Source organism: Abramis brama (assembly GCF_963993115.1).
Source record: "Abramis brama genome assembly, chromosome: 10".
Taxonomy (NCBI): domain Eukaryota; kingdom Metazoa; phylum Chordata; class Actinopteri; order Cypriniformes; family Leuciscidae; genus Abramis; species Abramis brama.
In genome coordinates, this window is record NC_139972.1 from 41,185,859 (window position 1) to 41,200,962 (window position 15,104).

General features: G+C 37.9%; 1 protein-coding gene across 1 annotated transcript; it reads right to left on the reverse strand.

Annotated features, from left to right (window-relative positions):
• Positions 1–8,056: 8,056 nt before the first annotated feature.
• Positions 8,057–12,590, reverse strand: LOC311091123 (uncharacterized protein). Its single transcript, XM_084126888.1, has 2 exons — positions 12,453–12,590; positions 8,057–11,736 (listed from the first exon to the last, which is right to left on the reverse strand). The coding sequence occupies exon 2, from the start codon at positions 11,647–11,649 to the stop codon at positions 8,881–8,883; it is 2,769 nt and encodes a 922-aa protein (XP_083983014.1). The 5' UTR covers positions 11,650–11,736; positions 12,453–12,590; the 3' UTR covers positions 8,057–8,880.
• Between the last annotated feature and the right edge of the window lie 2,514 nt (positions 12,591–15,104).

The following is a 15,104-nucleotide window of genomic DNA, read 5'->3' on the forward strand; positions in this document are numbered from 1 at the left end:
ATATGCCTTGATTGCGGTTCTCTGTTCGTCTTTTAAAATGAATGCGCTGTCGATTTCTCTTATAACAGACGCGATAGCGGAATCTAAACATCTCAATTCTCCTGCTGCAGTCATCTTTGTTGAAAACCTTTGGTGACGTGGGTGATTACGCAACCGCAGATCATCTGTCCATCATCGATTAAAGCCCGCCCTGGCAATTTGATTGACTCGGCCTTCTGGGAGCCGAGCATAATTACTCCTCAACGGATCGAGTCCAGACCGAACTTCCCGACCAAAAAATGTTGTGGGCGGGGTTCGGGCTGGCACCCAGGCTAGGATTGGTGATTATTTTATACAAAATCCGACGGAATATCAATATTTCTCATATGTAATACGTTTAAAAACGTGTAAAACCTGCAGATGGATGTTATATTGTGAACGCTTGCTTAGCATGGAGATTTCAGTGGAGTTACGAAAGACGCGCTGTTTCATAATAGGTATGAGGTCCTTTTATGAATGACAACACAGTGCATTGATATCATAAGGCACAATTATTTTCTCTATAATGCTGTTCAGTGTGCAATATGTGTGTGTGTAGACTGTATATTTTTCACAAAACACTTTACCTTAAAGGGATAGTAAGTTCACCCAGAAAGGAAAATTCTGTCATCATTTACTTATCCGTATGTTGTCCCAAACCTGTATGAGTTTCTTTCTTCTGTTGAAGTAAAAAGAAGATTTTGATGAATGTTGGTAACCAGACAGTTGACGGAAGCCATTGACTTCCATAGTAGGAAAAAAAATACTATGGAAGTCAATGGCTAGGCTATTGTCAACTGTTTGATTACAGACATTCTTCAAAATATCTTTTTTTGTGTTCAGCAGAAGAAGGAAACTCATACAAACTATCCCTTTAATGCCGTTTTTAAGAGGAGCAGCACCACTTCTTCTCCTGTGTTCAAAACATAGACTGTAAAAAAATATGGACGTAGTGTCCGTGACGTCACACGTAGGGGTTCAAAACTCATTCACTTCTTGGAGGGAGCCCGGTCTACAGGGTGTCACGTGATTTTCATGCATCTAACCTGGACATTGCCATTGCCAACATCAGACCGAAAATATGGCAAAATCATTTACTATGGTGATAAGCATATGGTGATTTTTCTTAAGTATTTAAGTATTTGAAATACTCTAAATACACTCCCTCAAAATATTTTGTTACAAACTACATTTTATTTTTTCCACACCTGCAAAATACAAATTACAAAATATACTAAAGTAATTAAATACGTATTTAAAATACATTTAATTGAAATACTGCCCATGTCTGGTTCCGAGTATGTTAATCTTTTCTTGATATCTAATTTTAACATTTGGTGACATATGGTCTAAATAGTTAATTGATTGTAGTATTGGAAATTTGCAAGGCTGCAATTCCCCTGGCTGGCCACTGTTCGTCGCCATTTTGTCAGCGTTTGTTGCCCGCCAGGTATCCATGGTAGTCACGTGACTGCAAAGTATGAATAGTGCCGATTTTCTTTGACCACTTTAGAGTGTATTTTTGAGCCATCTTGCATCCTCTGTTTAAATTCACACCATGCCTCCATTGAAAACTTGTGTGCAGCACTAACATTATGTGTTTTAAAACTCTGCTGTGCTTTACGGCAGTTCTGGAATCCAGAAATTGTGAACGATGGCTCTAGACGGAAACCATTGCCAACCGCCGCTGCAAAATGTCTGTATGTAAAGCAAAATGCTGCATCCTTATCAACAGAATACTCCAGCCAGTCAAATTGGTCAAACCATCCAGACTGGAAGCTTCTTTGCTGGTTTCCAAACATCTGGGCTGGGTATTTACGAATAGGGCGTCTTGGTCCTTCATCTGGTTTCTGGCTTAAATCCATAGGCCCGTTAACACTTGTCCTTGTGATGCTAATTTGAACGGAACTTGCAGTTGTGCTAGCAGCCGCGGCAAACGCATCAGCGGACTGCTCCGTGTCAGACTCAGTACAATTAACATCCGATTCTGAACCGTTGTCAACCTCGGGCTGAGGTAAATTTATGTTCTCATTTTCACTAAATCCTAAATAAATTACGAGATCGCTTACTTGGCAGAAGGAAGCGCTCCATCTTTTCTTAACCCTCTGGGGTCTGAGGTGTTTTTGGGGTCCTTGAGATGTTTTGACATGCCCTGACATTCGTGCTTTTTTCAGTTGCCTGCTTTCTTCTCGACAGGTAAGTCAATGTTACGGTCTTAACACTAGAAGTGCCAGAATTCCACAACTACTAGAACTGCCGCAAGCGGTCACATAGATTCCAAACTCTATATCTTTAATGATAAATACCCAACTGAGAGATGAATGCATTTATTGTATTAGGATATCTTTTAAAAACAAAACAACACCAAACTGTACATTTAAACAAGTTTAATTATACATTTATAAATAAATAATATCCGTAGATGTCCTGAACAAAATGACAGAGTAGCCTATGTTTTCATGTTTCCACTGTTCGATCGCGCCCGCGCCCGCCTACACACACACACACACACACACACCAAATAGCATTGAAATCTTGACATTGCAGCCTGTTCATTATAGCCATAATAAAATAGTAAACCTAACATATAAAAATTCCAATGCTCTGTTTATATAGTCAGTAGCCTAGTACAATTCGTACCATTTTTGCGCGTGTGAAGAGGATGATTTTTTCCGTCGATATTGGAACGTGAGTGAAGTACAAAGCCTATAATAAAGAATAGTTTACCATCCAAATACATCGCAAAGTTGAAACATTTTGATTCTAATTAGAGAGTTACGTGAGCCTAACACCGCTTACTTTCACTTTCGCTTATAAAGTATTTCATTTTGGCTTGTTTATAGTTGCTTTTTCATTCTTGTTCTTTTCTGAATATCATTACATTTAAATGATTTGTTGTTGAATATGTTTTGTGTATTTTTTTACCACATTTTATTGTTGTGTATATTGGTATAGCCTATAATAATACCGCGAAATTCAGTGCAGTCAATATGACCGTCTATGGCCGAAATAGATAAATATGTTCATTTGGTTTTTTGCCTTATGTGTAATTTATATGAAAAACATTTTAAATTAAAATACAGACACTTTTAGGAAAAGTCAGGTACCGGCAGGATTTATTTATTTTTTCACCAAAGTTATTGCAGATATAAAATTCAAAACGGTCAAAATGACCGCCATGGCACTTCTAGTGTTAATTACAAGCTTTTTTTCATTGCTTGGTTGTGAACTTTATTATATAGACAGTAGAACATTTATAGTTAAAAGTTAAACAGTCTCTTTGATGAATAGCAGCTATTGAGTTAAGTAGAGAAGGCCGTAAAAACAAGGTTGTAAGTTTTGTTTGTTCAAAACTGTAACATTCGTTTGTTCGTTGTGTGAAGTTGCAGTTTGTTTGAAATAACAAACCAGTTCACCCGAAGGAAAACTCGATGAAGTGCTATTATAAGACATCCTGTCATAGCTTTTTGGTACATAACGGCTACCGTAGATGCAACACGCATTTGAAAATGCGAGGTGCTGGAGAGCACTATTTGTTTGAATGCAAAATACAATTTCACCGCTAGATAGGAGAAATTCCTACACAATGTCCCTTTAAATTTTGTAAGACACTTTTTGTTTGGAAAGGCAATATGCGCAGGGGTGTCAACGATCCAACACCATCATGAATAATAAGTAGTTCACACCTGAGGAGACAATGGCCCGCGTAATGGGGCTGCATACATAATGAGCCTTTCATTCAGGTGTGTGACTGAGCCACAAGAAAGAATGCAAGGACAATATATATATATATATATATATATATATATATATATATATATATATATATATATATATATATATATATATATATATATACATATATATATGATAGATTCACAGTTGTTGTTTTTTATCCACAAATTGTGCTTGCAAATTGTATAATATCCAAGGTAAACATTTCTAGTAATTGTGCAGTTAATTGTTCTCATACTGTATTTTCAGAAAGTTTTGGAATATATTCTCTACCCAAATGTGTCACTAATAAAACGCAATAAAAATAATTTAAAGAGAAGGCTTATATTGACCTTTTAAGATTTTGTTTACATCTATCCTTATATATATATATTTTTTTTTTTTCTTTTTTTTTTGTGCTATTTTATTAATTGTATAAAAGGTTATACAATTACAACAACAATTAAAAGTTTAACAATATTTCCAGTGTAATCTTTCTTTGTAAAAACTAAAGTATACATTTTATCATATTTATTTCAAAGTTAAGGATTCATTAGTTTGAATATAGCCTACATTGGAACAATCACTATAATAACATCTTAGTTGATGACTTTATTTTTGACAAAATATAATTGTTTCCTTCTCGTCTTGTGTAACTGTTGTTGTGTGTTGAGTGGGCGTTACCGCTTAATTCCGGCAGATCACCGATCCAGCTGATCTCATTCATCATCACCAGCTGCAGCTCATTCACACACCTATAAAACCTCACCGCATTCTCCTCATCTTTGTCAGATCGTTGTTTATGTCTCTCGTGTGTGATCCTGTTCCTGTTGGCGTTCCTGTTCGTGTTCCCGTTCCTGTTTCTCGTTCACTTTGGATTACGTCTTCACCTGGATCATCACTTCTGCACCACTTCACTTCACGGACATCTTCGCTGACCATCCAGTCCCTGTGTTACCAGTTGCTTATCACCATCGGACATTTTCCATCACTTTCAATAAATTCTGAGTTTTACTTGCATCTTTGCTTCTGTCTATTTGTAAACATGACACTTATTTGATGTGGCAGTATTTTACAGTAAAAACTTTATAATCTATCCGATTATTGTAGTCAATTTTTACTCATCTCAGTATAGCAATAGAGTTTGGTGAAAGCTGTTCATTCATTCACACACAAAAACGCAATTCATTTTTAAACTAGTAGGCCTATTTGTGCCAGCTGTAGTAGCTACACAACAGTGCGCATCTGTGCGTTCATTCATTCACACAGCATACAGACACTATTGCGATTAGAACAAAGCAAATATAGAACTGACCTATTCCTGGATCCGTTGCTCCTCGAAGTGAAACTTCCAGCACTTTATTTAGATAGTATTATTCCTCACAGCGTCGTAAAGTACATGAGTCTGAAAGTGAACTCGCTGTGTGTGTTATCCAGCTGATGTGGGCGTTCACAGGTTTGCATGGATCGCCTCAGATCATTTGCGTTTGAATAGTGTGCGCTCATGCGCATTAAAACATGAGCTGAGATGAGAACGACTGACATCTCTCTCTTTTCATACATATTACATAAACTGTGAATATTTGTTTTTTATAAACAAATCACTTCATTTAAAAGAAGAGAATTCAAGCTTCATGCCTGTGTGTCTGTATGCCTGTTTGACTGAGTATTCGCTGAGTTACAGTTCATTTTTGGACGCGTTTCAGAATGGACTTCACTAACAGAGAGAAGGCAGAACTCGCATCATGTTTATTTTTCTTTATTTGGCAAAAAGCACAACACTTTGTTTTTATTGTGAGTATACACAAAAAAATACACACGTAGCCCTCAAACCGTATTCACTTTATAGCCCTTAATTCTGTAATTGTGGACAAATGTGGGCACAGAGGACTCAGATGTGACCCTATTTTTTATTTATTATAAATGTTATATCACTGTCTTCGATTAAATTTTGTCTATCCATTTATGGTGTGTTTTTTTTATTTTGGGGGTATTTTTGAATTTATTTACTTCAAAAAGTACCATATTTTCTATGTAAATTATGCTTATTTTTTTGAGTGTGAGTTTTTGGCATGATGAGAATGTTGTACAGGATCAGCCCTTCATTTGTGGAGAGAGGGCTAGCGCAAAATGCGGCATCGGCATCTCGAAGCGGCACTTCCGGCTGCATCTCCAGCGGCCATCAGTGAGCGGCATCTCCAGCTGCCATCAGTGAGCGGCATCTCCAGCGGCCATCAGTGAGCGGCATCTCCAGCGGCCATCAGTGAGCGGCATCTCCAGCTGCCATCAGTGAGCGGCATCTCCAGCGGCCATCAGTGAGCGGCATCTCCAGCTGCCATCAGTGAGCGGCATCTCCAGCGGCCATCAGTGAGCGGCATCTCCAGCGGCCATCAGTGAGCGGCATCTCCAGCTGCCATCAGTGAGCGGCATCTCCAGCTGCCATCAGTGAGCGGCATCTCCAGCGGCCATCAGTGAGCGGCATCTCCAGCTGCCATCAGTGAGCGGCATCTCCAGCGGCCATCAGTGAGCGGCATCTCCAGCGGCCATCAGTGAGCGGCATCTCCAGCTGCCATCAGTGAGCGGCATCTCCAGCTGCCATCAGTGAGCGGCATCTCCAGCGGCCATCAGTGAGCGGCATCTCCAGCGGCCATCAGTGAGCGGCATCTCCAGCGGCCAAATGCGGGAGCGGCATCTCCAGCGGACAGGACTTTCCGGTGCAGCGGCATCTCCAGCAATCAATATTTTTTATTTTATTAACTGCATTTTAACTAAATAACATTATGTAGCTACCACAGAGTAGCATATAGCTATGTGTAAGCATATCCTTTGTAAATAAAGTTTTGAGTTTCTGATTCTCCATTACATCAGAGAAAGCTGCAATTGTTCTGAGTAGCCTAAGATACAGGCTATGTAACGTTATAAGTTTCCAGCAAGAAGTGTCAATATCACTTTCATGTTTCAGAAAATGCTGTTTATTAAATATTAATTTGAATTATTAAATATGATATAAACGGTTATTCCGTTAATACAGAAATGAGTTTCTGATGTGCTGCACAATTCTGATATTAATTCAAATAAGCTGTAGGCCTACAAAGCTGAAATTGCGGCGGCATCTCCAACAGCCAGCTGTTGCTCCAGCGGCATCTCGTATAGCGGCATCTCCAACAGCCAATACTTTGTCCAGCTGTGGCTACTGCCAAAGTAAGTGTGATGATACCACTTTCTGATTAATTAGTTATGTTTCTGCGCAGAGGAAATTATTAAATCCAATTTTCTTTGCAATTGGCAAAGGTGCATTATCGCCACCAACTGGGCCGGAGTGTCTATTATTCAAGCTCTCAACGGAAGAATCTACGGGTGTGAGACGTTTGGAAAAATAGATCCACAGTTTTACAACGAATGGTAACACCTGTTGGAAAGCATCTTTTGCAGCGATTTTTTTGTGAGCATATCAGTGAACACCCCTGACCACTCTGTGAGTTTCACGTCTTTGTAAACGAAAGTTTAATGCATTTTATGAAGGATTGTTCCAGTGCCCATAGGCTGCCATTGTGTAGGTGGGGGGGAGAAGTGAAATAAACCTAAAATTCTCGGGACAGCAGCATGTGTCCAAATTTTAATCTTAACTGTTCTATTTCATCAGAAACGATCTGTAAACAGGGCTTTAAGTGTAAAATACCGAACTTGTCCTTTAAGGATCTGTTCATTCTGTGGAGTGTAACAACAAAAATCAAAGGCTATTGGCGCCCTCTGCAGGCAGTTGTTATAATACTAAATGGAGTATAGCTGCAAAAAATAGTAGACTGAAGTCCCTTAATGCAGCTTTAAGAAATCTTAAATTGTACACTGTGTTCAAATTAGCTGTTTCACAGACTTTTTATGTTAGTATTAGTTATCAGTCTGAATGCCTTGCACTTAATGGATTTTTTTTATTTTTTTTATTCAGGGTTAATTCAGGTAGTTATAAAGCATTTAGTAGTGGTCAGTTCACTATTGTAGTGAGCTCATCTAAAGTGAGGACTAGTTATGCCTTGTAAAACATTTATAAAGGAGATGTAAAGGCTCAGTTAAATATATCTATGTTCTGTATCACTGTGTGTTTGTTTCCTTTTTCTGTTTAGAAGATCAGTGAGTCTTTTAATCTCCTTTATAAACGCTTTACAAGGCATAACTAGTCCTCACATTAGATGAGCTCACACAAATAGTTAACTGACCACTACTAAATGCTTTATAACTACCTGAATTAACCCTGAATTACAGTAGAAATACATGTTAATAAAGCATTTATTAACACACTGAGTAACTATTACAATATGTATGAATGTACATTTAAATAGTTTATTAATCATTTTCTTACACTTTATAAGTGATCTTATGAATCACTGACAACTCCTAAACAACTGGTTTGTAAATAATGCAATACTTCATTTAGAAATGATAAATTAATCATTAATAAAGTATGAAAATACAATTATTAAACACATTATAGAAATGCTTAAAAATCAAGAATAAAGCATTTACAGCATTTATTTATAAACTGCTTATTAATGTATATTAATGCTTTATAAATTATAAATTAACTATTTACTAATGCTTAACTAATGATTAATAGCGTGTAGTTATTATAAAGTGTTACCAATAAAGGTGTATTAGGAAAAGAGGAAATAATTATAATCAATCGGTTAAAGGTGCTATAAGCGATCTCACACGTTTTTTAGGGCAAAACATTTTTTTTTCACATACCGCAAACATCTCCTCACTATCCGCTCGCTGCCTGTCCCCTGAACACACTGTAAAAAAACACGGTCTCTGCAGACAGCCCAGGCTCAACAAACTGCAGCAAAAACAAACTGAGCAACAAACAGAGCGACCCGCAGCACGAAACATAACAAACTGTTCCAGCCAATAACCGACAAGAATGATGTGGGGGTGGGGTTCGGGGGGTTAGTGCGCGGATGAGGAGGAGGGAGGGTCTAGCTAGACTCCGTTTTGTTTGATAATAATTCAAACATCAACAAGAGGTTACGCCAACCGAGATCGCTTACAGCACCTTTAATAAAATAAAAGCAATTAAACAAAGTTGCAGAATATTTTCTTCAGTTCGACACAGTTAGATGACCCCTAGATGACCCCTAAATCAATAGGATGCTACTCTTCTGAGGTGTCTTTGGTTTCCAGAGCCACTCTCAGCTTCTGCCAGAAGACCCTGGTGTCCTCTCCTGGTTTAGGCCAGCTGAGATACGTCTTCTTCTGGATGAGTCTCTTCATCCTGTAGTACGGAGACAGTTGATGACTTGGAATATTCTCCAGGAATACCAGGATAAGAACATCTTTTTTTTCATCAAAGAGACGGAAACTAGCGACTTGGATCTCTCTGGAACACCACTCACTTTCCAGGTAGTGACGGCTAATCACACAGATGGTTTTGCGACTATTATAAATGCCATCAACAATATTATCCATAATCGGTTTGCCTGGTTCAAAGTCCCTGTGATGCAGACACAGCTTCCAGCCTTGCTCGTCTTCCAACTGAGGTAACAGTTCCCTCATTACCCACAATTCATCATGAACATTATAGGAAATAAAAGCATCGTACTGCAAACCATTGAGCTTTCTCTGCTGTTTGTTATCGTGGAGAAAAGCAAGTAGAAGGTAGTAAGCATAAATAACCTGCCATTTGAGGAAGTGAAAGAGAAAAGAGCCGAGGAGTGTCAGTAACACTAGTGTGGTTGTGGAAATGAAACAGAAAAACCCAACATCTACATTACATGAACCTACATCAAGATCCAGGAGTTTATGTCCTTTGAGTTTGTCTGGGTAATTGCATGTGAGTTCATAACCACTCTCAACTTGTGTCTCATTGCTACGTATGGTCCAGTTGACGAACCAGGCATTGCTACAGTCACATGAGAGAGAATTAGCTTGCACATCGATGTAAATCAGTGTTGGAAGAGACTGGATCAAAGTTTCATTAATGACTGATATTGCGTTCTTGCTTGCATGCAACAGACGCAGTTTACTGAGATTTGCGTTTATGAGAAAGTCCAAAGATTGCAAGCCAACTTTGGACAGGTGGAGCGTCTTGAGGACCCGGAGTGGCAGAAATTCTGTTGCTGTGAGTGAAATAAAATTATTCCTGTTGAGATCCAGTTCCAACAGAGAAGGAGTGTACGTAAATGTGTCTGGATGTAAAGAATTTATATTAAGATTCTCTGCTTGAAGTTCCTCCAAAGACTGCAGTCCCATGAAAAGGTTTAAGGGTAAATAGCGCATTCCTGTATTAATTTGGCTAAAAATGTTCAGAGTCTTTAGCTTTCCCAGATTTTGAAAGGGTGGTTGTGCAAGAGCATCTTGACTGTCATATGAAATATGGTTATTGTTCAACAGAAGTGTTTTCAGGTTTGGGAGTCTGGAGAACACAGAATATTTTATTGAACTCTGAAAGAGCTTGTTTGATTGCAAATTCAGGAAAGTTAAATTTGTCAATCCATCGAAGGCCCCCGCTTCAATAAACAATATTTTATTGTCTGGCAGAGACAAATTCTTCAATGATTTTAAGGACTTAAAATATCCCCTATGGAGAGAGTCCAGCTTGTTATTTGCCATCTCCAAACTCTCAAGTTTATGAAGATCTTTTTTAAAATATCTGTTGGGAAAGAGTCTGTTAGATCCAATCATTAGAGTTGCTAAGGTTTTCAGATCTTTAAAAGCAAAGTCCTCAATAAGAGATATTTCATTATGGAAAATCTGAAGGGTCCGTAATTGGGTTAAGTTGGCAAAATCAACACAGCTTATTTTCTTTATCTTGTTGCAGGTGAGGTCCAAAAGACGAAGACCTGGTAGGCTGCTGACGATAGCAGGGATGCTGGATAGTCTGTTGTGGGAGAGATCAAGTTCAGTTAATTGTGTGCAGAACTGCATCTCGTCTTTTGATATGGATGTAATGTTGTTCCACTGCAAGCCTAGAAATCTCAAAGACGAAATCAGACAGACATTCCTAATCAAAGCTCGCACTTTTACATCTCCCAGAGAGTGAAGCCTCAGGCTGGCCAAAGAATTGAAGGTCTGTAGGAGATCTGTGATCTTCTCCAGGGGCAACTGTATTCCACTTATATTTAGATGTTGCACACTTTTTAGATACCTTTTGTCCTGCACATCCCATGTCATGTTTTCAGAAATGAAAGCCAAGATCAAATTATCAAGGAGAGGGAAAATATCCGCAGTGATACTGAACACTTTCAAAGGATTTTTAGATAAATCCAGGACTTTCAGTCTCAGAGATATGTTGGACACCTCCGAGGACTGAAACGAGGTGAAGCCGTTAAACCCAATGTGCACTTCCTGTAATTGTGGTAATAAAAATAGCGGCTGAACTTTGCTTATTGTATTCAGATGATTTCTTGTCAGATTTACTTTTCTCAAACTGATCAGGGGAGAAAATGCAGAGAAGTTGATATTTGTGATTAAGTTCTCATTTAGATGCAAGATGGTGAGATTTCCCAGATTCTGAAACATTCCTCCCAAGATCTCCGTCAGTTTGTTGCAGGCCAGATTTAACTCCTGAAGAGCCACCAAACTGCTGAACGCACCTTCCTCCACCTCGCGGATCTTGTTGTGTTGTGCAGTAAGACTTTTAAGATTAGACAGCTGAGAGAAATACTCCTTTTTAATCTTCTGTATGAGATTGTCAGAAATGTCCAAATGAGTGGCTTTGTCCGGTATATTCCTTGGTACAAAATGCAGGGACCTCTTGTTACAAAGCACATTTATATTTTCTGCATATTTCAAAGCCCCTCTGACGGTGCAGTACTTTACTGTGTATCCATTTACAAGATTTATGAAAACACAGCAGTAAAGCAGCCATGACGTCAGACTACAGTATTTAATAAAGCACAAACCACGTTCTCTCTTTGACATTTTTAAGATTCACTCTGTTGTAATCACTTAAATGGAGTAAATCATCCAGTTGTAATTCTTTGTTGAGTTTTCTTAGCTTCAGTTTTCCTAAGAAAGAGAAACACCAGTGTAAGTGCAGTGATAATGGTGTTACGCAGGTAATACTGAGGTTAATAAAGCATTGAGTCATTGGGCAGAGAACACAGAATTAAAGCCAGTGCATTGAGCAAACACTTTGTAAATACTCTATGCACACTGCACAGTACGAAACATTCTTTTAAAATATAATTAGGTGTCGAAAAGTAAGGATATTTGTTGCCTAAGAAAAATGAAGTAAATACTTTTCACCCTAAATGTAAAAAAAAAAAAAAAAAAATGTTTTGGCATATATGAAATATATGGGATACACACAGACTTTGACACGTCACTTATGTTTAGGTTTTAACTAGTAAAGAATACTTATATTTTTCGGTGAGGAGGGAAGCTTATTTGCTTCATTTTGCAATGACAAGTGGTTGTCTAGTAAATTAATATCAGAACCTTGTTTGCGCATACTTAAACAAACTAGAGCCTTATTTTCTTACGAAAGATCTCTGTCCTGATTGAAAACTCTCTCAAATAGAGCATTATTATCTTCAGAGAATCTCAAATCACTAAATTTAGAAACAAATATTTTAAATGATTGAAGGAACAGTTGTACAAAAAAAGTGAATGACCTTAATCAAAATTGGTCAACAAAGCAGAACGAATTAAGTCAGATGATTGGGTTTAAAAAAAAAAAAAATATATATTATTAAGTTTTGTTCGATTGTTTGAAAACTTACCATTAAACAATTCCAAGTAAATGCAGAGCAAATAATCACAAAGCAGGTCTTCTTGATTCCCCTTAATGACTATAGTGCTGATTCGACACAGTTTACGTTACTTACATTTTCAGGACCATAATCCCATTTGCTTCTGTGTCGTTTCACTTCTTATTTCCATAAATTATACTGAGAAAGAAAGTCACAAGAGGTCCAGAAAGAGGGAGGATGTGAAACCAAGGCCAACAGAACTGTTCTTAATAAAAATCTTTGGGAAGGCAGAAACCCAATTACATTTTGTGATATCTGCTTTAGGATGCTTTATGCTGCAATAAATGTCATGATGTCCTGAATATTCTAGGAAGGGTCATAAAGGTTGAGAGACTAACAGATTTGGTACATAAAGTGTACATAAGGACACACACACTGTAGCAAGGTTGATCTTAAATGTATTTTTGCACACCACGTGATCATGCAGTCTAGATTTTAGAAAGATTAATCCTGTGGAAGATAGTCACGTGCTTTTGCATGAGGTGAACCAATCAGAACGTTCCTTACTGTTGCATCATTTGATAAATAAATTGTGTGTAAAACTTAGTGCAGAGAGTCTCGCTTGGTAAATGACACCAGAGAGTAATAATAAACTAGCAATCTAGGAGCATTGTCTGGTATGTGCTGCAGCACGTAATAGAGGAGAAGTGGTAAAGTTGGAGATGGTGAGAAACAGTTGTAGAATATTTGTGCAGGCTCAAAGGACTTGACCTTGAGACCACAACTTTCTTTTTTTTTTTTTGTACGAAGTTGTTTTTTTTGCTCCCTCCTTGGGAGTATTACCGCCATCTACTGTACAAGATGACGTCCCGACATTGCCGGAAGCGCAAAACGGTCTGTTCATAAGCAGAGGAAGACGCGTGCTGTATGTAAGCTATTGAATTCGACACTTATTGTGATTTAGGTCTCGATGATGTCGGGACGTCATCTTGTACAGTAGATGGCGGTAATACTCCCAAGGAGTGAGCAGCCAGTAACAAGTAGTAGTAGAAGAAGAACGCCGTAATCTCAGTTCTCGCGCATGCGTCCTGGCGCTCCCGTGAACTCTCGTCAGAGGCCCACATTGAAGAACACTAATAGTTGGATAAAGTCGTTATTTTTGTTGTTTTTCCGCACAAAAAGTATTGTCGTTGCATGATAAACTTAATGTAGAGCCACTGTAGTCACTTGGACTATTTTATCGCTGTTTTTAACCCTCTGGGGACCAAGCTGTTTTTGGGGTCCTTGAGATGTTCTGACATGCCTTGACATTTGTGCTTTTTTCAGTTATTTATAAACATGTTAATGGCAAAGGTGTAAATTCACTCTATATAGCACAAACAGGGCTACCATAATATGCGAGCAACGTGTATGTAGATGTTTGTATTTTTAAGAGAATAATGTTTATGCGTGGTTATTGGAAAAAATTAAAATGAAAGTTGCTGAATTAAGACCACAAAACACATATTAAATATGTGTCCACAAGACTTTTGACTAATGGATGTTGTCCCTTTGAGTTCTAGCTTCAAAATGATGTAAAAATAGTCTTGCTTTATCGTTCACAAAAAAAAAAAATACATTGATTTAAATGGTGTAAAACAGGTTTTGCTTGGAAAGCCAATATGCGAGGGGGAGGAGTAGTTTACACCTTAGATTATGAATGTCCCACCCACTCTGCATAATGAGCCATTCACTCAGGTGTGAAACTGACTGAGCCACAATGCAAGGACAAAAGATATATTTAGAAGAAGACTTATATTGACCATTTAAGATTTCGCTTACATCTCTCTTGTAAATATGTTTTGCTATTTTATTAAAAAGGTTACAATTACAACAATAATTACAATTTCAACAATATTTCAAGTGTACTCTTTCTTTGTAAAAAAAAAAAAAAAAAAGATTATAGGCCTACATTTTATCATATGTATTCATTAGTTTGAATATAGCCAACATTGGAACATCTAACATCTTAGTCTATGAATTTATTTTTGACAAAAATAGTATTTTTTTTGCAGTTTAATACGTTGCTTATACAAATACATTTTATTTCAACATATTCCAGTCGATTTTTACTCATCTCAGTAGGCTATAGCAAAGCAGTTTATTCTTTCACACACAGACGCGCGATTCATATTTAGGCTAAACAGTCTTTACAAATATGTCCCCTTCATTCATCTCACAGAAAGGCGAGTCATATTATAGAAATGCGATTCATCTTTTTGCGGTTTAAATAGGCCTACACTAACGTTATTCCATAACGTTATTCCACACGTGAGAAAAGAAAACAGCCTACCTCACTCCTCAGCGGAATCTGCTCCTCATTTCAGGAGATATTGCTCCTCATCAGCACTGTTCTGAGGAATCTTTTCTCCATAAGGTAGGTTATAATGTCTCACTCGCGAGGAGTCGCGACGCACTTTGTTTACAGCTGATGTGGGCGTTTCACAGCTATGAAATAGTTCTCAGAATTTGCGTTTGAATAGCACGCGCTCTCCGGGGAGTGGTCACATTACTGTGAATTAGGTCGTAATGAGCTCGACAGGAGTCGCTCTCTTTTTATACAGATTACAGAAGCTGAGAATATTTGTTTTTTATATAAATGACTTCATTTAAAAGATGCGATCTCAAGCTTTATGCCCGTGG